Source organism: Notolabrus celidotus, chromosome 3, assembly GCF_009762535.1.
Source record: "Notolabrus celidotus isolate fNotCel1 chromosome 3, fNotCel1.pri, whole genome shotgun sequence".
Taxonomy (NCBI): Eukaryota; Metazoa; Chordata; class Actinopteri; order Labriformes; family Labridae; genus Notolabrus; species Notolabrus celidotus.
The window spans coordinates 33469732-33492041 of NC_048274.1; the positions used below are offsets into that span (position 1 = coordinate 33469732).

A 22310-nucleotide genomic window follows, 5' to 3' on the forward strand; every position below is an offset into this window, starting at 1 on the left:
CAGCTGCGTCTCGTCGTGCCAAAAAGCCGACAAAAGACGGAGGGGGCTTTTTCAGTGGTAGCTCCTAAACTAACCCTAACCCTAACCCTAAACTGTGGAATGAGCTACCCACCCAAGTCAAAATGCCCCCACCCTGGATACTTTTAAAACACGTCTTAAAACTCATGTTTACTCCTTGGCTTTTAATACAGCATGAGAGTTTGTGTCGGTCTCTGTTTGTCTTTTAATGTACAGCATTTTAAATTGTACTATTATTTATATGGTTTTATTTGTTGTGCAGCACTTTGGTAACCTTGTTGTTTTTAAAATGTGCCATATAAATAAAATGGCTTGGATTCAGGAATAAGCTGAAGTGAGCAGTAAGAGGGAGGGAGTGGATGTTACCCAGTCTAGATGTGACGTATCTATGGCCATTCGGTCGTGCCTTGAGAACGTCGGGAGCGCGCATGTCAGGCTCGCTGCAGAGATCCCACTGCCTCGGCTCTCTCACGATTAATCGCAGGGATGGTGCTGACAGTGAGAGGAGACGGACGGACAGTTTTATATGTTTAAATGGATGACCTGGCCAGGTGAAATCACATCTACGCGGGGCCGAACAACCCTACCGTTTTGAGGAGGAAGACGACGCTACAGGGCCGAGGACAACGTTAATGTTACTGATGGAATTCCCAGTCTTTGCTAGATGGAGAAACCGAAAGGGTGGACTCGTTATTAATAATTAAAGAAAACCCATCTGCTGCTGAAATATAAGGAAAATGCATCTGCACCAGGTGCTGACGGGAGCTGTGAACCCTGGAGACTGTTGCTACTCGGTGGGGAGCGTGAATGACATCCCTTTCACGGTGAGGTTTTATTTTGATATTATGAGCTCAGGATGACACCCAGTGAAGCTAAGCTAGCTGGATAGTTAGCTAGCTAGCCTTACATTGGCTGGCTTCAGAGCTAAAAGCCTGGCTAGCCGGGTAGCATGCTAGCCAAACTGCAGCAGCAGTGAGAGATCCACAAACAGTGAGACTACTCAGGGCAGCCTCAACACAAGCCCCTCTTCTATTCACCATAACAGCCAGTCAACACTGACATACTTATTATAACCCCACAGGTAATGTCTCCGTCCATTCTGCACCTTTTATTATTTATTCCTGCAAGACATTTAACGCTAGCCACTCAAATGACCTTTAGCTGCATCTTGTAACGATAGAATTACTGCAAGGGAATCCCTTTGCGCACCCAGAACACTGCTGCCAATGAATGGGACACGCTCAGGTGATATTCTGCAGAGCACGCTTCAGGTAACTATGCACGGAGCATGGTGAAAAAAACTGCGTCCCATTACAGGATGACAGAAGCTGTGTTTAGTCTGTGCAGTTGCAGAAGTAGCTAAGCTTGCTTCCATTTGGCGTTAAATCCTCCTCACGGATCATTAGCTCGCTGTCATCCTAGCATCAGCTGCGCCAGATATGACGTAGAGAGCCATATATGGACACGTGAGCTGGAGGCTGGATGAATGATTGTGTTTTGGGTTGAAAATAACATTGAAACATTCACATGGTGCCATCTGCCTTCTGTTTCAGACTACCCTCGCATGCATTTAAATGATTTTAGTCAGTTAACATTACCTGCCTATTTGGGGTTGAACATTGTATTGGTTTTTATCAGCTCAGAAAACAGAAATACTTTATTTATCCCAGGGGAAATTCGGTTGTTACAGAATGCTCTTATACATAGTGTGAAAAAGTCAAAATATTAATATAAAAAAGGAATAAAATAAGTTATAAATATGAATGAAATAATGTAATTTTGATTAATAATAAGTATACAGAAACGCAGAATAGTTACAGTTCGCTATGTACAAAAGCACTGGGAATGAAGGTATTGTATACAGGATGTTAAAGTGGCAGGGATATTGCAGTGTATTGCACGTTATTGCATAGAGTACATAATATAGCTCAGTCATCAGAAGGAGGAGTCGCATATGTTTAATATATCTAAAGTCAAGTCCTTAATGTCAGCTAAAGATCTTCAGAAACTATTCATGCTTTTATGTCCTCCCGTCTCGATTACTGTAATTCTCTGTACACATGTCTCAGTCAAAAATCAATCCACCGTCTTCAAACAGTTCAAAACGCAGCAGCTCATCTTTTAACAGAAACTTAAAGATGTGCCCACATCACCCCCATTGTAGCTCATCTACACATCCTGCCTGATGATTTTAGGATTGATTTTAAGATTATTTTATTGACTTTTAAAGCCCAACATGGTTTCTAAATACAGGGGTGCGTCCAGAACTTTTTGAACAGGGTGGCCGAGACTCTCACATAGGCAGGGGTGGCCAGTACATTTACAATTAAATAACATTTACGCTTTCTGTCTTCACAACCTACATTCATTAAAGTATTAAACAGTTGTTATATTCCTTTTGACTTATTGAAGTATTATTATTATTATTATTATTATTATTATTATTATTATTATTATTATTATTATATTGATCTCTATACTGGCTTCCTGTCTGTCAGAAAATAGACTTTAAAATCCTGCTGATGGTTTATTAAGCACTGAATGGTTTAGGCCCAAAATACATTGCTGATCTGCTGCTACTGTATGAACCATCTGGACCTCTGAGGTCATCAGGTACCGGTCTAGTTTCAGTCCTGAGAGTCAAAACAAAACAGGGTGTAGCAGCGTTTAGTCGTTATGCACCACTAACTGGAACACACTCCCTGAAAGCTTCAGGTCTGCTCCGACTCTCCCCTCTTTTAAATCAAAGACTTTTTTATTTGTCACTGCCTTCCTACCTTAGCTTAACTCGCTTTAAATGCAAATTTTAAATTTACTTTTAATATATTTCTAATTTTCCTTTTTATTTCTTTCATTTTATTTGTCATTTTAATTGTCCTTTTTTATGCTTGTCTGAATATTTCCAATGCGTTAAATGTTTTAATGCAAAGCACATTGAGTGCGCTCTACAAATAAAGCAAAATAAAACAGACAGGTCATATAATCAAAAGCAAAGGCAGATAATTAGTAAAAACAAGTATATAAAAACAAGTAATCTAAAATAACTTTTTCAAGGAATACAAAATCAGAAAAATAAATGAAATTCAAACAAAGTCAGCAAAAGAAAGTTTGTGTTTCGAAGGGATTCAAAGAGATCACAGTCTCAGGTGACCTGATCTCCTCAGGCTGATCGTGGGACATGAGTCAGTCAGAAAGACTTTAATGTTATTTGTATGCCTGCTGATCAAACGCCATACCCTGAACCAAAGCTAGTGTCTGTTATTTATTGACCCCTTTGGGCTATATATACATTCTTTGTCTGTCTGAGGTCTGGCAGAGCCCCAACATTTCTCTTTGTGACTCAAGTTGACAGGACCAAGAAGCCCAGTCAATATTCCATTTAGTGCAGTGAGGCATGGGAAGAGCCTATTATATTACAGCCTGCTGTGTGACGGCAAATTGAAAAATTGTGTACAATAGTTCATAATGCCAAAAATAATGCAAATCTTTTGCTTACAATGGATCAGTTGGAGGAGATAGCCGAATGAGCAGAGGGCGAAACTCTCTCTTCCTGAGTCAGCTCTCGTATTGAGGCTGAAGATGAATGATGATGACTATTGATAGCTGGACGAGCTTTCACAGAGTCCCATAAAATCAAACTCTTTAAAGCCACTGAGGTACTGTCAGTTGTCATCTTGAAACCTTTTGCTTTTCAGGATTTACATTTATTTTTCATAACCTGCTCACAGTAAAATACATTTTTCATGTCTGCAAACAATTCACACTTTCCTAAACGGACAGAGACGCTTTCTCTGGAACACCTCGAGCTTAGGGATTGTTTTCTACAAAGACGATAAATCTGCTGCTCCCGTGTCACCACATGATGAAAAGTGATGATCCTTAAGATTGATCCAAGATGGGTTATTATTTCATGATTTCCGCCTCAATGATGACTACATCGATTGACACTGTAACGCCTGCAACCAGATGCATGCCGCTTTCTTATCAAAAGCGATATGACTGCATTAGTCAAATTCTTCCAATGCAGAGCTGCTATGTTGCACGCCATCATTCCCTCCAGCTGAGAACATTGCCTAACTGTCATGGCTGCCAAATATGTGCTTGGTGTGTTCGTGCTGCCTGTTAGTGAGGTGGTGCTTTGTTGTTTATTTTTATATTTCTTATTGCACAGAGACAAAGACACCCTCTTCCTCCTCTTTGATGCCTCCTTGTATACGGCACAGCACTTCTTATCCTGCGCACTCTGTTAAAACCAAACGGAGGAGCCATTCCCCTTTCCCCTTTTGCTGACCCCGGTCCAAGGATGTTAAAATGTAAACAGGCAGGCTTCTTACCCAGGGTCATATCTGCTCAACAACATGGGACAGAGCTGGTTCTGGGGCGAGAGCCTTATACGTTGCCACTGGGCCTCAGTTTCTATGCCCGGTCCTCTCTCTCTCTGTGTCTGAGAGGATATTTGAAGAACACTAGACGTCACGTCCAATGCAGTCACACTCACCCTGACCCCTGAGGGCTCCTAGGCCAGACCCTGACACACACACACACTCACGTACAGACACACACAATCGCACTTCCAGACACACACTTGCCTAACCTACAACTACTATGAGTGCGACAGCTCAAATCAGCATGATGCTAGAGCTTCATTCTGCGGGAAGGCATGCTTAACAATGTGCTGCGACATAGTGACAGATACTGAAAGACGTGATGTTTATTCACATGAGTTTGAATGGTGGACAATGGATCTTCCTCGTGGTTTTCCAGCCCAGCAGCTCGTTGGGTGGTGGTTATAGTTTTCTGCTGAAAGCCCACTGTCAGAATGCTAAGAAGTATGAGTAGGAGTGTGAAAGAGCTCGACGGCAGGAACAGAGGAGATCTTTTCATTATTTAGGGAGGAGAAAATGGTGTTCCTTTCAGCATGAAAAAATAATGTTGGTGGATAATTTAGTCCTACAATTGTCATTACATAAACTGCTATCTTAAATAATTGAAGGTACAAATGGTAAGAGTCTGCTGTTAGGCTAAAAACAAATAAAACAAAACTACTGTTTATCCTTTTCTCAGCTTTGTAGTCTGATTTTCATTCTTGATTTCATTTTAAAAACTCATGATCGATGATAATCTTCTCCTGACAGTTTGCTAAAATCAGTTAGAAACGTTACTTCCCTTCTTTCCTGTGTGTGTGTGTGTGTGTGTGTGTGTGTGTGTGTGTGTGTGCGTGTGCGTGTGCGTGCGTGCGTGCGTGCGTGTGTTTGTGTGTGTGTGTTTTTTTTTACCTGTGGTTGATGTTTCATGGAGATACAAGGGGCCCGGTGGGTTTGATATGCAGAGCTGCAGATGTGTGATCCACTAAAAATAGAATACACGTGTAATCTACAAAGCACACAGAGAGAGTGCATACACCCACTACAGTTGCATGTTTCTCTCAATTTGTTGCTTTAATAACAGGAGATAAATATTCTGCAGCTGGATCTTGCTTGTGTTAGGATACAGAAACTGTCACATCATATAAGACGGGATTTTTTAAGGTTACTTAAATTTCAGTTGGGGAATAATGAAGTTTTTTGTATTGCGTAAGTATGAATTTAGCAAAAATTCAAATGTCTGAAACACATGACCGCAGCTCTTTAAAATGTAATTATTAAAATGCCTTTTGGCTGGATGTTGTCAAATGAGTGGACTTGCTGCGTTAGTCTTCTGAATTTGGTTGCAATTGAATAATGCACTCAAGTGGCAATCATGCAACTGAATGGGTCAAGTGGGCCACCTCTGCAAGGTTCTGCCTCAAATCAAGAGGAAACAAGCTTTTCTTTTAGTATAATTCTTTTAAATATTTTTGGGGGCTTTGACATCTTTTATTATAGAGGAGAGGACATTGGCTAGAGCTGGAAACTGGGAGAGAGAGTGGGGGAAAGACATGCAGGAAAAGGGCCGTGGGCTTGAGTCGAACACTACAAGAAAGTAGAACGTACAGAAAATCAAGGCATTCAGGGAAAAAGGTTCAAACATTCCACAGTTAACATGCATCCATAAGAATGAGGAGGTAGAGTTTCTGCTCCAGATCAGAGACAGGAATGGTTCACTTTGCCTCACTGAAACAATCCACTCACATTATTTTCATACACAGACTGAATGTAACCAGCTTGGGAATCTTGAAGCTTTCCCGTGTTTTAAAAAAATGATGATTGCATAAAAAGTAGCTTAATGAGATGAAAACTAAAGATGTTGTGGGATTGTTAAACAACAGAAAGCCAAACAGAGTAGTTGGAACTCGGTGTTGACATCATGTGACTATGGCGCGTGTGTTTCTGATTGCCCTTGCATTAGCTTTAATTAGATTCTAGCAGATTCCCCACTAAAATAGATTGTGAAAGAGGCGTTCATTTCTGAAAACGATCTTCCTGAACCATCTCTTTATCCTGAACTTTGTTCTCCCCAGAGCTTGGTCTAGCAGTAATTTAAAACCCATTGGAAGAATCCATTCCGTTCTTCCTCCAGGGATCCAGGCTGATGTTAGCTCTCCAAGCACCTCTTTACTGCAGCCAGATCAAGTTGTATACTTTGATCAAGTGTGTGTGTTATTTGATGTTATTGATCAGCAGGAGTGGAAATGGATTGAAGCTGGACTTTGTGTAATTTGGTGAATTCCTGATGCTAACACTGCTGTCATGCTGCATAGAATAACACGGTCCATGTGATATGAGTGCAGACAGTGGGTCTACAGGTCTGAGCTGTAAGTTTTGCCAGAGATGATATCCTTATGCTGAGCGACAGAGACACAGAGTTACTACAGGCCACAGTTGATCAATTCATGTTTTAAATATTTGCTGCTAAGGCCTCTGACTGTAGGTCAAAGCTGGCCAGCTTGTACAAACACAACCATGGCACACATCGTAGCAGCTGTGGCACATGCCCGCATGATTGCATTCAGCATGAGGAATGAGCAGCATTAGACGGAAAGGCAGAAGTGATCCCTCACTCTCTTCCTCTTATCTACTTTCATTACCGCAGCACATGACTGCTCTGCGTACTCTTTTCTTTTAAGATATATTGACCCTGAAAGCAGTTTACTACCGGCCTCACTGTGTTTATGCATGGTGCAGACTTACCTTGAGGTGGGCTGGACAAACCGGCAAAGGTCAGTGATTCAATAAGAGATGATTTTGATCCATCAGAAAGGAGAGAAGATGATATTATAATAATAATAATATCCTTTGTCATGCTCTGAATCTCTGAACTTTGTGTGTAAACACAAGAAGAGCTTATTTATGTAACGGGTCACATGACCAGACTAGACCATAGTGAGTTAGGTTCACTCTGCAAAACAATCCAATTGAATTGCTTCTCTTTCCACTGTAAACGTATTGGCCTTGTCGATGTTAATGTGTCACAAGGAGGTAAAATGTATCCACAGACAGTAACAGTCTCAATGTAAGCAGCTTTCATGACTGGCGGAGAGGACGTCGTGCCGCTGCAGGGTTGCACTCATTAAGTCAGCAGCTTTATAAGCTTCAGATACTTGGAAGTTGATCCAAGTACATTCATAGACAGAATCAGCCACTCCTTAATGCTGTATTTTGCTGAGTCAAATATATCCTCCTGAGTCCGAGCTCAACATCATAATGATTAGAATGAGCGCCCAGCAGACCTTCGTGTTTTCATTTCACTCGCTTTAGGCCTTTTTTTTAGCTGACCAATAGTCATTAGATTTTTATCTCTTGTTAAACCGTCTTTCAGAACTTCAGACTGAATTTCTAATATTGTTGCCCTTCAGCAGATCAAAGTAGTGATGCACGCACAACTCTCCAAATCTGGTGCTTTTTAAAGACCAAAGGGTGCTATTTTTGTGATCATTATTGAGATGCTGGCAATGAGAGATGTTATTTTTTTTGACTGTTGAGGACCCAATTCCTCCTTAAGAGACCCCCAAAAGCAAACATATAACATCCCATCCATAAACGTCCCAGTCAGCACAGAAACATAATGACATTTAAGTCCTGATTATGCTGCTAATTCTTCCGCCCTTGTTTATAAAGTTGCGTCAATATTTACCATAGTGCCATGTGTTAGTATTATGCTGCTACTGCTAATGAATCATCCCGTTTGCCGTCCCTCAGTTCTTCGTTGTTCTTTCTGCATGTGTGTGTGCGTGTGTGTGTGTGTGTGTGTGTGTGTGAGTGGATTTGTGGATAATGAAAGAAACACAGGACGCGAACACAAACCTAATCCACAAGACTGAAGCAGTGACGATGTTCATCCTGTTCAAGGCTGATATGCTCCTGCTTACCAGCTTGCAACAAGGTCCTACCAGGGTTCATATTATTAACTCGCTCACAAAGAGAGCCAAATGGACTTCACACTTCATCTTATGTGTGTGTGTGTGTGTGTGTGTGTGTGTGTGTGTGTGTGTGTGTGTGTGTGTGTGTGTGTGTGTGTGTGTGTGTGTGTGTGTGTGTGTGTGTGTGTGTGTGTGTGTGTGTGTGTGTGTGTGTGTGTGTGTGTGTGTGTGTGTGTGTGTGAGTGTGTGTGTATGTGAAGGAGAGAGAGGAAGGTGCAGAGCAGTCCTAGACAGTGCGTGACGGTGACCGCTTTTTAATTCCAGCTGTAATGTGCAGGAGGGAGCGAGTGCCGCAGTAATGCTAAAGCACAGGCAGCACCTCCTTTACTTCCCTTTCTCTCACATACAATGTTGCAGTACGTCGAGTATAATCTCATCACCATCTTCACTGTACCTGACTGTCACTTCATATCATACCACTGGCTATAATGTTGCTCTGTTGTGTGACCCAGTGGTTCCCAGCCTCTCCTCCTGTTCTCCTGAATAATAAAAGACACAAGCCGTCATCCTGACTGCACTGTTGCTTCGGGGCCAGCTTTTGCCTGTCTCCCAGGTGCTGTTCTGCACATGGCTCCAAACCACCACCAGCAACCACTGTATCAGTTTACCTCGCTGCCTATAATCCAAATCTTAACACAGTTCTGCTCGTTAAGCATTTTCACGTCTGCTCTGTACCGCTGCTCTGCATTCTGCACATGATCAGCTGATATTTTTTGAATTCGCTGGATCTGAAAAAAGGGCGTCTTGTGTTATTTTTTAATGTTGCGTTACAAGGTTTCTGCGCTCATCTTACCAGCACAGCCTGCCAGTGCCATGGTGGTTTACGATAACTGCCATGCTGTGCTAATCCTGTTGTAATATCTCACCCTGCTAATGCAATATTCATAAAAGTGCCTCTGAGTCCTGTGATGGTTGCCTATTAGTCATTTATATGACAGTATATTTTATTTAAATTGAGAACATGGAAATTCAGAGCAGTAAGAGCCCAGCTGGCAGAGCTGTAAAGCAGTCTACTGCATGAAATACCATTTAAATAAAGTTTGATAAGAATGTGGACTTTTACAGACAAAAGAGCTTGACTCCATTTGTGAGGAGGTGGACATCTGCAGGAATAATCCGTGCTGTAATGTTAACTCTGCTAAAGATAAGCTCTTGCTGAAATTAGAAGAGAAATGGTTTGAAAATGTTCTGTCCAAACCAAAACTAAGGACATATGTGCAGATCAAACATAACTTCATCTCTGAATTATATATGTAACATCTTGTTTATATCAAGCGGCAAACTCCGGTCTAAAAATATGAAGCCCATGCAGAAGTGTTATAAACTGCAATTCATGGAGATTCCACTTGAGGCTGGCTGCAGAAACACCGGAAACAACATACACACCAATTCAAAAAAGACGATCTTTGCAGCATTAATAAACATGTTTACAGCCTGGTTCAAAAAACGGCTTGGCTCTATGTACTGTAGCTAATTTCTCTATCGGCACACACTGTACTGGGGATGAATCTTCTATAATGTGCAAGTTCAGAAGATATTAAGATTACCAGTTTTGCCCGTTTAAGGACATGACTGACTTGACTCACAGGCGGGAACACTGTAGCTGTTGGCTAGGAGGCTCAAACTCCGCCCCTTTACGTCACACTATGCCTGGTTGAATTCAGCATTTCCAATATGGCTGCTGCTGTCGATTGGCTTCTAAACAGCGCTCAGGAACAGATGGGTGACGTCACAGATACTACGTCCATTAATTAAACAGTCTATGGTTTATATAGAAGCCAAAGATCCTTGGTTACACAGTTAAGACCTGGTATTCTTCCTTTGGCTGTTGTGGTCGGTCAAACAATCCCAGAAGAAAACAGACTTAGTGAGTTGTGGTATTTGAATGAAGTGGAAACTGACTCCCATTTTTCTTTTGTATAGTACAAACCATGATGACCTCAGAGAGTTATTGTTTCACGAAATTGCTTGTAAAAAGCCTGACATATTGAGGTGGACAGTAGGGATGGGACATGATTCTCCAATGCTTGAATATTTGTTTACTAATTAAACGGTCAATGTGAATATTATCTAATTTTGAAAGTACCATTTTCCTTTTTTTCACCGGCGCCTGGTTGTAAGGGTGGCTAGAGAGTGTCTTAAAGCTGTTTGCTAACTGCTACTAAAACAGAAGAAGAAGAATGCTGACTGCAATAAATAGCGAAAGAGGTCGGAAACATTAGCGACAGTCGCTGCAATTACGTGTGTAGTGGTGTGAGATTCAGACACGGAGAACAGAGACTGAGCATGGCTGTAAAACGTAAACATACACACTGCTGTGTCACAGAAACACCGACATGAAGGTTGAGACAGACGCTGCCAGTGCCCGCCTCTCGCTGCACCTCGTCCCCCTCAATTACAAATAACCACCGTATAGATCGCAGTGATTCTTGATTGACGTGTTCAAGCTCAATAATTTGGTCTCAAAGTTGTATACATTTTTATTCTATTTGTTATAATTTCTTCCTGTTTCTTGACAATGAATGAACATGCTGTGCGCTCTGACCCTGGACTGCATGAACTCATGGTGTCGTGTAAGCCCACGCAGGCTGGGCATATGATTATATGACACAATATTGAAATAAAAACTTCAAACTTCCTCTTATTTAAATGTACATATACAGCTGTATTCTGCTTTCATATTTATCATGATATGTTTCAGTGTTTTTTTGTCGCTCCATCTGATTCCCCCGTGTGTTCTTTTCAGGCCTACGGCTCGGGTTGTGACGTGGTGATCTTGGCGAGCGACTTTGACTGTGTGCAGATCATCCCTGGAGCTCAGAATGGGAACATACAGGTGGGCTGTGTGGAGTGCTCCCACCAGCTTGGCAGGGTAAGTGTTGACTGCACAGTCAGACACACTCCCACATGCAGTTTTCATATTTCCATCAAGCCAGAAGACATTATGAATTACCCTGAGCATTAAGACGTACATTTAGCTTTGCTTTTACTGCTGTATTACTGCCTATCCTATACCCCTCTTATTGCTATCCTGCTCGCCTGCACCACTCCCCTCCTACCCCTCTCCTTGGGGAGCGAGTGAAGCACTGATGGGGTGAGTAATGTTTTGATGAACACAGCTCTTTATTTTTAGATTGCTGCATCCTACGGAAACACAGTCTGCATCTTTGAACCTCTTTCTACCAACCCAAACAAACGCCACAAGGTGAGCATGATTGTCAGTCGTGTTTGGAGGTTTGAAGCAGTCTAATAGTGTGATCACACTTGTATTCCAATAACATTGCATGGTGTGTGTTGCTTTTCTGTCGCTAACAGCAGCTTAACTATCAGTGGCAAAAGACAGGACAATTCTTCCTTGATGCCATCACCTACAACCTGGCCTGGGACCCACAAGGTACACCACAGCTCTCTGTTTTTACCTGATTCCCTCTCAGTGCGATGAAATAACTGCACGGTACTCACATATCCTATTACAGCCCCCCACGGTTTGTCTGGAACCACGTGTATTATGTAAGAGTCACAGTGTGCATGTGGCTCTGTGTTCTGTAGTAGTCTACGTGGGACGCGAGGTGTGTAACATTGTGCTTTTTGTATCCTCAGGGAATCGTATCCTAGCAGCAACTGAGCGGCTCCAGCTGTGGGCTCCTCCGCTGACAGATGCCCTGATAGAGGAGGAGGATGGGCAGCTGAATGAGGACAAGCCCCACCCTGTCCTCAACGACTGGAACTGTGTCTGGCAGTGCAAGTACGATTTCGCTTTTTGTGCAAACTGTAAAAGCATCCGGCGTGATTGACGGGCAAAAAATCCTTGCTGTGTCAAGGTTACATACAAGTGATAGGCAGCAAGAACAAAATCCAAAGATGGTTTGGTAAAGAGCCAAGAGCGTTTATTCAGAGAAGCATTTGGCTTTGGAAGTGAATGTCTTCATAGAGCTGTCTGTTTGGAAAGCAAAGACAGAAATATCCTGACAGCAAGCGAGCCAGTAAATTGATTCGACCAAGTGTCAAGCAGACCTGTGTGTTTCACCTTGTTCTTTTCACTCTGGTCTTGTTCCCTTTTCTTGTAAATGTCAATTGATTGTGAGGAGAAAGAATACCCTCCTCATTCTTGTAAATACCAAAGTTTAAAGTCAGTTTTCCCTTTGGAACTTTAGGTTCAATATAACAGCTGTGTATAGTTTTTCTCTTTCTCAAGTGTCCTTTAGAAAGTCACACAGTAGCATTTGCCATTGCTTATATGCTTACATTTTTGTCACGCATAGAAGAGTGAGTCCCAAATTATTAACCTCACCTCTTCCCTTTGAAGGTTGTATGATTACACCCTCTCTGCTAATAAAAAAGGTATAGGCTGTAACTGATTATCCTAACCTTTCTGCACTCAGCCTCCACTGAAAGGCGTTTATGTACTGTTGTAAGCCTTTCCTTTGAGTCTGTGGCTGTGCTTAAAGCTGTGTAAACAGACACAGACATGTCATATCATATTAGTAATTGTCACCTGATGACACATGTATGCTGAGGAAATCCATTAAAAAGGGGAAGCGCCGTCTCTGGAATGACTGGCACTAGCTCATGCACAATGTAACCACATAAACACACTAACAGCTGACTTTCTGCTGAAGAGTTTCCAGTGAAGAAGTGAATGTAGCTGATATCATTGTTTTGTGTTGTGTCTCTCAGGACTGCTGCATCTGTTCACATTGCCAAGTGGTCTCCTGACGGGGAGTATTTTGCAACAGTTGGAAAGGTATCAGACGTTTGAGAAAGAAAAATGTTGAGCTCCTCTTTTTTTGTATGTTCAAGGTCACTGGTGATGCCTGTATATAATGTATTTTTTTGCACATGTTTGCATATACAGGATGACTGTTTACTTAAGGTGTGGTATCCCACCACGGGCTGGCGTTCTGCAGTGGTGGTTCAGGACCCCTCTGATAAAAAGACTCCTCTTGTCCACTTCTCCTTTGTTTACCTGGCCCACCCTCGCTCTGTCACTGGCATGTCCTGGAGGAAGACCAGCAAGTTCATGCCCAAGTAAGAGAGAATACACACAATGACACAGCTATGATTGACAGACTGATTGACAATATGTTTTTAAATATGTCCCCTCAAAATAGACTTTTAAGTCATGTGGTAGCAATCAGGGTTTATCTACTCAGTTGTATTGACATTTTTAGCCTTAATTTTGTTTTCAACTCTTATCTCTACCCCTTTTTTAATGTATTTATTTTAACTATTTATATTCTTCATATTAATTTGACGCTTTAACTTATTTTAATTACACATATTTTATAGCTGTTGGTGTGCATTAGTCTCTATTTTAAAATACATTTTTATTTTTTAATATGTCTTGCCATTATTTTACTTCTGCTTCTTCCTTGTTTTCAATCACTGTAAAGCACTTTGGGTTGCATTTGACTTGTATGAAAGGTGCTATATAAATAAAGCTTGATAGATAGATAGATAGATAGATAGATAGATAGATAGATAGATAGATAGATAGATAGATAGATAGATAGATAGATAGATAGATAGATAGATTGATTGATTGATTGATTGAGTTATTTTGGATGTCAGCAAATACTTTTGAGCTTATATTTGAAGTTATGATATTGAGAATAAAAATGCTTGACTCACAAGCATTTAAATACCTGCCATGCTATACTTCTATTAAAAAGATGTATCTTAGATAATGTACATTTTTCAGGATATGTTTTTTTTTTATTACCCTTAATTCTTACTTTAATGCAGCTCATCAGCCTTCTTTCTCAATTCTGCTACACACATCTTTTATTTTGAAGTATCTGAAGTTTTTGTAAAACAGGAGTCATGTAACAGCTCCTGCTAGTCATTCCATCCCCTTTCTGCACCTATCACTGACCTCAGGCATGGTCCATCCATTACACACACAGATACATGCCCAGCTATAATCAAAACGTTGAAAATAAATGAAGAGTGAACCTTGAAGAGAATGTGTTTGAGTTTGGAAGCCATTTGCCATCATTCACATTTCATGTTCTAACCAGACAACCTGTGATGATTGCAGTATCATAGAATCTGCAGCTAAGAGTCAGTTTCATTGAGGTCTCTATTGTGGCAGCAAGAAGTAAAACATCACCTCTTTTATAGTCTCCTATTCTTGGTTGTAACTTTTAATGCTGTTTTTGTCTTTGTGTAATTTTTGACTCTTCTCTCACCTCTGTGGACGTTTCTTGAAATATCAGCAAATGTTGGTTTTACAATTTATAAACTAAACTTTAACAGATGAGGTGGGCAGTCTGCTCTGTGCACTCTGCTCTATGCTCAGGCTGTTGCTGAGTCCTTGCACACTATCTGACCACCACCAGTACTTTCTGGGTCTGGTTACTTTGCACACATTGTGCTTTTTTCTAGACTTTTGAAACTGGTGGCAGCAGCCAGGGACTCTGAGTTCACCATTTGGCTGTTCCACTGACTGATTTCATTAATTTAACGCAGTCTCTCCTCATATTTCACTTTGCCTTCCCTTTCTCCTCCAGCAAAAGATCTCAGGCTGGGTGGAGCACAGAATACTAAGAAAGCCTCTGTTACACATTTTATTAGATCCATTCTCGTCACATTTTTTTGGCCTAAACAAGAGCCTTTAAATAATTTTCATTTCTGTTTATCAATATGTATTATTGTGAATTAAGGAACAAGGACCACACTGGTTGTTTCCTCTATCACAGTGAGAGTCTCGAGTTATCAAATTTTATTCCTCCCACTTGCACGCCTACTTTATTTTCTTTGTCTCTTTTTTTCATCAGCATAATGAATCGTGTCCAAAGTGGGTGTTGTTTGATGCGTTGGGTTTTTTAGAAAATCCACTGTGACTTCAGAGGTTATGAAGACACATACCCTGCTGTCCCCACAGTTCAACATTTCATGCATCTATGTGGAACAGTTGTGTTTTTAATTAGGCTTTTAAATATGCTATAATGTCTTCAGATTTAAAATTTACATTTTAGAATGAGATGAACTGATTAAAAGTGGAGTCATTACTGAATATGCATCACTGTTTCATTCTGCTGTTCTTAATAGGGGTTCAGTGTGCAATGTGCTGCTGACGTCCTGCGAGGATGGTGTGTGTAGGCTGTGGTCGGAGACCCTGCTACCAGAAGACAGCCTGCTCGGAGGACAGATATCTGAGAACACACACTCTTACAGCTCCAGCCTGCCAGGACTGGCAGGAAATAAGGACAAGATCCAGCATGCTTTGGAGGTACACTCACTTAAATCATCTGATCTTCCCACGAAGAATTCATTAGGGTTTTTTTAAGATACTGTTTTCGATAATGAATTAACACTACACTGTTCTACTCTATTTCTGCACTTTGCCTCTTTAGTCAATCCATCACCTGAAGCATCTTCGTCGCGGCCGTCGACGGTCCTCCGCTCTTGTGGCTCACAGTGAGCTGCTGCCCTCTCAACTCGGCACGCAGGATGCACACACTCACCGCCACATCGCACATCATGCCAATGCGCTGTGTCACTTCCATATCTCAGCCAGTATTAACCCCAACACAGGTATAGTGTTTTCATTGAAACGGCTCTCCAGCATTTTTTATATTTCTTCACAATTAAATGTGATTTCATGATAGAATTGTGTTTGTTGAAACTGTGTCTGCACAAACAACGTGCAGAGGCAGAGTCAGATCTTTTTAATTGCTTTAGTTCCTTTTTTATGAAACATAATGAATTATTAAAATGACTGAAAATGTAACAGTAAGCCATCCAACAGCAGAATTTGTTTTGAATGTGATGCAATTTGTGCAGCAGAGTGATACAGCAGAAATATCTAGTGACTGGAAAAAAATGAATCACATCAAAGAGCATGACATTTAATCCAGCTGTGAGTGTAGTCCAAGCTTTAGTAATATTTCATTTAACCTTTTCCTAGCTTCTGTCAGCCATAAATCCTTCCCTCTCTCTACACCCCTCTTCCTCTTTCAGACATCCCACCAGTTCTGGCTGAGTCTGCAGTGTTCAACCCAGACGATGGCAGCGGTGGTGGAGGCTTTGTGGTCCACTGGCTCAACAACAAAGACCTCAGTTTCACTGCCTCCATGGACCTCTTCATGCTGCAGCTCCGCAAGTTCTCTGAACAGCAACTGGAGCAAAACACAGAGGACCCTCTGGATCCTGAGGGATCCCCAATGAAGTTTGATTTTGGTACGACCCACAACATCCTCAGAACACTTCCGCCTAAAAGCAGCTTCATGTTCTAACAGCACATTGTATACTGCCTTTGCAGACCTGGATGAGATGTCTGACAAAGCTTCCTCAGAGCAAGGGGAGGAGGGGGAGCAGGGGGAGCAGGGAAGCACCAAGGCCTCCTCCCCGGGGTCCAGCTCCAGCATGCCTTTGCCCTCCATGCTGCTGGAGAGGAAGATGGAGACTCTGACTACAGAGTGGAACAAGAGCCCTGACATGCTGTTCACTATTCACCCTGCTGATGGATCCTTCCTGGTCTGGCATGTGAAGTACCTGGACGAATTCAACCAGGGCATCTTCAGACAGGTTCAGGTAAACCAGAAAAAAAAAAAAAAAGAAGAACATGAAGACATTTCTGCTCCCAATTTTCACTGGCCAACAAACATTTTCCAAACTGTTGGTGTTGGTATCACATTCTCACTCAGGCACTCACACACAATAGGAGCAGTGTGGCTGGAGTTAAACTTTTGAGTAAAGTGTATGGTGACTCAGCAGCACTCCTCCAGCGTTATGTAAGATTCCTCGTATTTTATTCTGCTGGAGGAGACACGCTCCTCTGTGCATGTGGGCTTTTCAAACTGTCTGTCGTGTCTTGGTTCATAAAACTACTTCAACCAAAATTTAAGTCTTAATATTGTAAAAGGAAGAGCAATGAGTTTTATCAACATCAAATTTCAATCACATTTAAACTTTATGTGAAAGTTATCACAGACACGTAATGATCCAGGTCTTATGAGAGAAGTACGTCAACTTTTTTGGCCCTTGTCCTTTTATAATGAGTCATTAGGGAAACAGATTCTGGTCTGATACTTGATTCAGGCTCTCATGTTTATGATTTAAAATGATTGATGAGATATGAGTTCAAGGGTGTTGTGACTACCGTGACATGACACAGTTATGTATTTGCAAATCCTTACAACTCGCGTCTTTACATTGACTTAACATGTAATTGACTTGTGCAAGTTATTTTATTTGCGTTTGGTGTAAACGCCCCATTCATTTTTTTTTTTAACCACAGTCCACCGCTCAGTCCACTCATGGTTGGAAGCAATGTTTAAGTTACAGTTGTTCAGCGTATCAGCCCGGCAAAATGAAAACAAGTCTTCGTCTGATATCAATTTGTTCACAGAATTCATTTTAATTACTCAAAGCTGACCTGACACTTTGTTGTTTGCTATCAAACAGTAAAAAGCAAGAATCTACATCCCAGAATATCGACATATTGTTCAAGAATACGGAAGGATAATAGTATCCTTTTGAGTCTGGATTTAGCGAATTTGTCTACTTTTCCATCCTCAGCCTGAAAGTAGTGTGCCCAAATTCTTCTTCCTCTCCTTCCTGTACTCAAATCTTCACTTATATATGCAGCGAGATGCTCACACTGGAGCGCTCAGCTGTGTTAGATGAGAGCAGCGCTGCAGCACAAGCAGGCTGAGGACAAAATGCTGCAGAGGACTTGCACTTGTAGCTGTTACAGATCCTTTAAAATATGCTCGGATTGGCCCAGATAAAATCTGCTGTGGGTATCTTTACAAAGACGTTCACACAGCATTTCTCTTGGCATGGACTGCAGTGACGCAGAACTATGCTCAATCTCATACCTGTAGAGATTAAATCAAGACAAGCTACACTTTGGTTTTGTGTCGTGAGAGCTTTGTAATGCTTTGTGCGCTTCTGAAGCACATATATACTGAAGGAAATATTCTAATTATGCAATACTTTAGTTTCAAGTGGAGTTGTTTTTGTTGCTGCTTATGAACTAAAGCTGACATCACATTGTAATAATTACTAATGAGGTCTCTATAGAGCTGAAGGAGCACAGAGGATAGAAACCTGTAGTTATGTTTTGATTCCCCTCCAACCCTCCCTCCAGGTGTCCTTCTCCTCTCGTATTCCTGTGGCTTTCCCTACTGGTGATGCCAACTCTCTGAGCAAAAATATCCTGATGTACGCCTGCACTCTGACTGACAATGAGAGTACGGGCTCAGGGGATCAGGGGAGGATGGTTGCCCGTGTGTCCCACTCTGCTTCAATCTCAGCAGGCCTGTGTTCACCCGCTCTGGCCTCCTCTCCCAGCCCTCGGCCTGGCATCAGCCCTGCTGTCATGATGGTCTCGAAGCATGTTGACGGATCGCTTAACCAGGTAAAAGATTGTGACAGAGAAAAATTCATAAAATTCCCCACACCTGAATATTTTGTCATAACTGAATACATTTGTGAGTGTTGTATCTGTCTCTCTGAGTGCATCCAGCCGTACTCTTTGGTAATTATTTCTTGGTCCTTCCGTCTGCAGTGGGCAGTAACATTCGCTGAACGTTCCGCCTTCTCCAACGTGCTGACTGTCTCTCACAAGTTCCGATACTGCGGCCACCGCTTCCATCTGAACGACCAAGCCTGTCACACAGTGCTGCCTCTGCTGCTAACATCCTCTCACCATAATGCCCTGCTCACCCCGCCCTCAGCTCCGGGCAGCCTGGAGGGAGAGCAGCCTCCAACCTTTCCCTTACCGAAGGGACTTCCTAGGTATAAAACACAGGAGGAGTAGAAAAGGAATAGAACACAGTAAATATATATATATATAATTATATAACACAAAGACAGACCAAGGATCAGATGGTTTGAAATGCCACAGATGCTGCTCATTGTAACACATTGTGACATGCTTTCAAAACTGATGGTCTTACTGTGCTCTGCATGAAACATGACTTCTGAGACAACATTACTTTTCCATTAGCAGGAAGCAGCTTCGCAACGCAGCAACAAGGACCTTCCACGATCCCAATGCGATCTACAGTGAGCTGATCTTGTGGAGGGTGGACCACATTGGACCCCTGTCCTGCACTGGAGGCGTCTCTGAACTGGCCCGCATCAACTCCCTGCACACCTCTGCCTTCAGCAATGTTGCTTGGCTGCCCACACTCATACCCAGCTCTGTACTCGGTAAACACAATATGTTTAATTATGTATGCACATGTAAACGTAGGCGATTAATGACAGTGCAGAATCCTTCTTGTCATGAGTGAATAGTTCTTCAGAACAGTATGGGAGAAGCGCATAATCTGACCATCTGCCATTGCTCAAAGAGCAGTATAATTTTTGGTTCACTTGTCAGGACAAAGCTCTGCTAAATTAATGCACATTATGTAATGTCATTCGGGCCACAAGAGTGCATCTCCAATGCTGTGCAGTCCAGTCCTACAAACTATCTGTCCCTCAGGAACTTACTGCAACAGTGCCAGCGCCTGCTTCGTGGCATCAGATGGCAAAAACCTGCGTCTCTATCAAGCTGTGGTGGACGCCAGGAAGCTACTGGATGAGCTATCGGATCCTGAAACGTCTGTGAGTGGACGCACACATGACTGCACACCAAAATACAAAGACTACTTTTGCTCAGTGGGATGTAGTAATCTCTCATTTGGGACTCTGTTAGCTGGGTCTTTATGTTTCACACTGTGGGTCTGTGGAGCTTTGGTCACAGAAGACCAGGCATGAAAAATAAAAAATCTGATATCTTATAACCACAATATTGCCTGATATTGCATTCATGTTACAACCCTGATAGTCATCATCTTATTTTTTTTTTTGGCAAAAACTTTTATTTCAAATTTGTATAATCACAAAACAACCACACACGGCCCTGTCAGTCTTACATCTTTGTTCTTTCACATTCACGTTCTTACATATCTTTCTTCCTGATAACAACCAGCTAAATCCCACTGTACTTTCTCAGCAAATCATTAATCCCAATATTTTCTCACCACACTTCTGGTTTCAAATGCAGTACACTAAGTGGATAGTTTACCATTCTCCATGTGTCTCTGTTTAGAAACTGGTGGGCGAAGTGTTCAACATCGTCAGCCAGCAGTCCACTGCCAGACCTGGATGTATCATAGAGTTGGACGTCATTACAAACCAGGTTAGGAGCTCCTCTGTGTTTTTCACGCCTACTATAAGACAGCTAAACTCTGTGCCTGAAATCCCGAAGCATTTGAATCGATCGACATAGTAACCTGTGTGAATGTGCCTCCATGTGCATCCAGTGTGGCGCCAACACCCAGCTGCTGCATGTCTTCCAAGAGGACTTCATTCTAGGTTACAAGCCTCACAATGAACCAGAGGCATATACGCCAGCTTTCCCGTGTGGTGAAGGTAAAGTACATTATTTGATCAAAATTCAAAGCTAACTGCAGAAGTCAACCTAGTAAAAGATAACATCATGATTTCACAATGTGTTGTTTCTTACCGTCACATATTGCACTCAGCCTCTGCAGCACCGTGCACATACATCCCTGTACGAATCATACATTTCTAAGATGACAGCTTGTAATATTTATCATGCTATTTTTCTATATTCATAGAATATGATTCTTATGAATCACAGTTCTGCAGTTCACTGTATTCTATATATTTTTTATACTTACATTAATGGCAATAATACCAAAACAGATTCCCTGTGTGTGTTAACCTACTTGGCAATAAACACGATTGTGATTCTATCCAGATTTTCAGCCGGCCCCATTCTCTGAGAAGTTCTTCCTGGTGGTGATAGAAAAGGATCTGAACAGGAACTCAGTCCTGCAGATGTGGCATCTGCACCTTAAATCAGTGCAGGCCTGTGTTGGTAAGAAGATTTCACACATCTGAGACACTTTTTTTGCATAAATGGAATTTTTCTGGATATTTATAAGCATGCAAGCATGAATTTTTAATGTGAAGCCTACCATTTTGTCTACATCAAAGTGCCTCTACTAAGCTAAAATATGCCTGTATCTCTGTCCCCAGATGAGCCCAGCCCAGATTTCAGCTCTCAGAGCCAGCTCATGGTTCCCAATCAGGCTTTGAATCCAGACTCATCTCCGGAGACGTCACCTGTCAGACCTCTTCCACGGTCTGCCTCCACAGCCAACCTACAATCAGCCAGCAAACTCATCCTCAGCTCCAAGCTGGTGTACAGCAAGCGGCTCGACCTGCCCCACGGGGTGGAGGTTACCAGGGCAACCCCCTCTGCAGGTTGGGATGGGCGAATAGTTCTCACACTTATGACTCATACAGTGGCATTGTTTCTGGTTTCAACAAAAATGCTTGCAATTCCTTTCTTTCCCTGCATGAGTATGCAAACAGTTGTTGTGAAATATTTTAAAGTTAACTGTAAGATGTGTCTCTGTTTGTTTGGTTTCCATCTTTAAGTCAAGTCAGAGAGATTCCAAAATTACTTGGAAATCTGTTTGTCACATGTTGTGTAAAAGTCAAAAAACTGCAGTGATTAATAGAACAAGAAAGAAGGCAACTCCATTAATGGCATGTGTGTGCTTTGCAGTAACCTGGCAGAAGTCTCCTCACTTTCCATGCTGCTTTTTGTTTCTTTTAGGTCACCTTAGTTCCTCCTCCATCTACCCCGTGTGCCTGGCTCCATACCTGATTGTTACTACCTGCTCTGACTCTCGCGTGCGATTCTGGCGCTGTGCTGTGGAGGGTGATGAAGGGTTTAGTGAGGATGACCGAGACAACCGAGCGTACCGCTGGGAGCCGTGGGTCCTGATGAATGAGGAGGAGGACAACAACAGTGCTGTTGGCGTGTCAGGCCGGCCTGTAGCTGTTTCCTGCTCCTACATCGGCAGGCTGGCTGTGGCCTTTAAAAAGCCACGACAAGGACAGGTAGGACATAAGAATTAGAGATGCTGTATACCAAAATCCTATAACCATTTGAGAATATGATTCATTATTATAT

At 42.0% G+C, this 22310-nt stretch overlaps 1 protein-coding gene across 4 annotated transcripts in view; it reads left to right on the forward strand.

Annotated features, from left to right (window-relative positions):
• The first annotated feature begins 451 nt into the window (after positions 1 to 451).
• The window catches only part of dmxl2 (Dmx-like 2), a 51578-nt gene continuing 29719 nt past the window's right edge, over positions 452 to 22310 (forward strand). For 2 of the 4 annotated variants that reach the window (XM_034680164.1, XM_034680166.1), the window contains exons 1-20: positions 452 to 842; positions 11103 to 11228; positions 11490 to 11561; positions 11672 to 11750; positions 11957 to 12101; positions 13034 to 13100; positions 13212 to 13384; positions 15410 to 15590; positions 15715 to 15895; positions 16322 to 16540; positions 16623 to 16894; positions 18456 to 18725; positions 18876 to 19105; positions 19320 to 19522; positions 19800 to 19921; positions 20409 to 20498; positions 20623 to 20731; positions 21084 to 21203; positions 21365 to 21592; positions 21951 to 22237. In XM_034680164.1, coding sequence (XP_034536055.1) covers positions 756 to 842; positions 11103 to 11228; positions 11490 to 11561; positions 11672 to 11750; positions 11957 to 12101; positions 13034 to 13100; positions 13212 to 13384; positions 15410 to 15590; positions 15715 to 15895; positions 16322 to 16540; positions 16623 to 16894; positions 18456 to 18725; positions 18876 to 19105; positions 19320 to 19522; positions 19800 to 19921; positions 20409 to 20498; positions 20623 to 20731; positions 21084 to 21203; positions 21365 to 21592; positions 21951 to 22237 — 3261 coding nt within the window. In that variant the 5' untranslated portion in view covers positions 452 to 755. Of the gene's footprint in view, positions 843 to 11102; positions 11229 to 11489; positions 11562 to 11671; positions 11751 to 11956; positions 12102 to 13033; positions 13101 to 13211; positions 13385 to 15409; positions 15591 to 15714; positions 15896 to 16321; positions 16541 to 16622; positions 16895 to 18455; positions 18726 to 18875; positions 19106 to 19316; positions 19523 to 19799; positions 19922 to 20408; positions 20499 to 20622; positions 20732 to 21083; positions 21204 to 21364; positions 21593 to 21950; positions 22238 to 22310 lie in introns of all 4 variants that reach the window. The other 2 variants (XM_034680163.1, XM_034680165.1) reach the window with 1 other exon arrangement.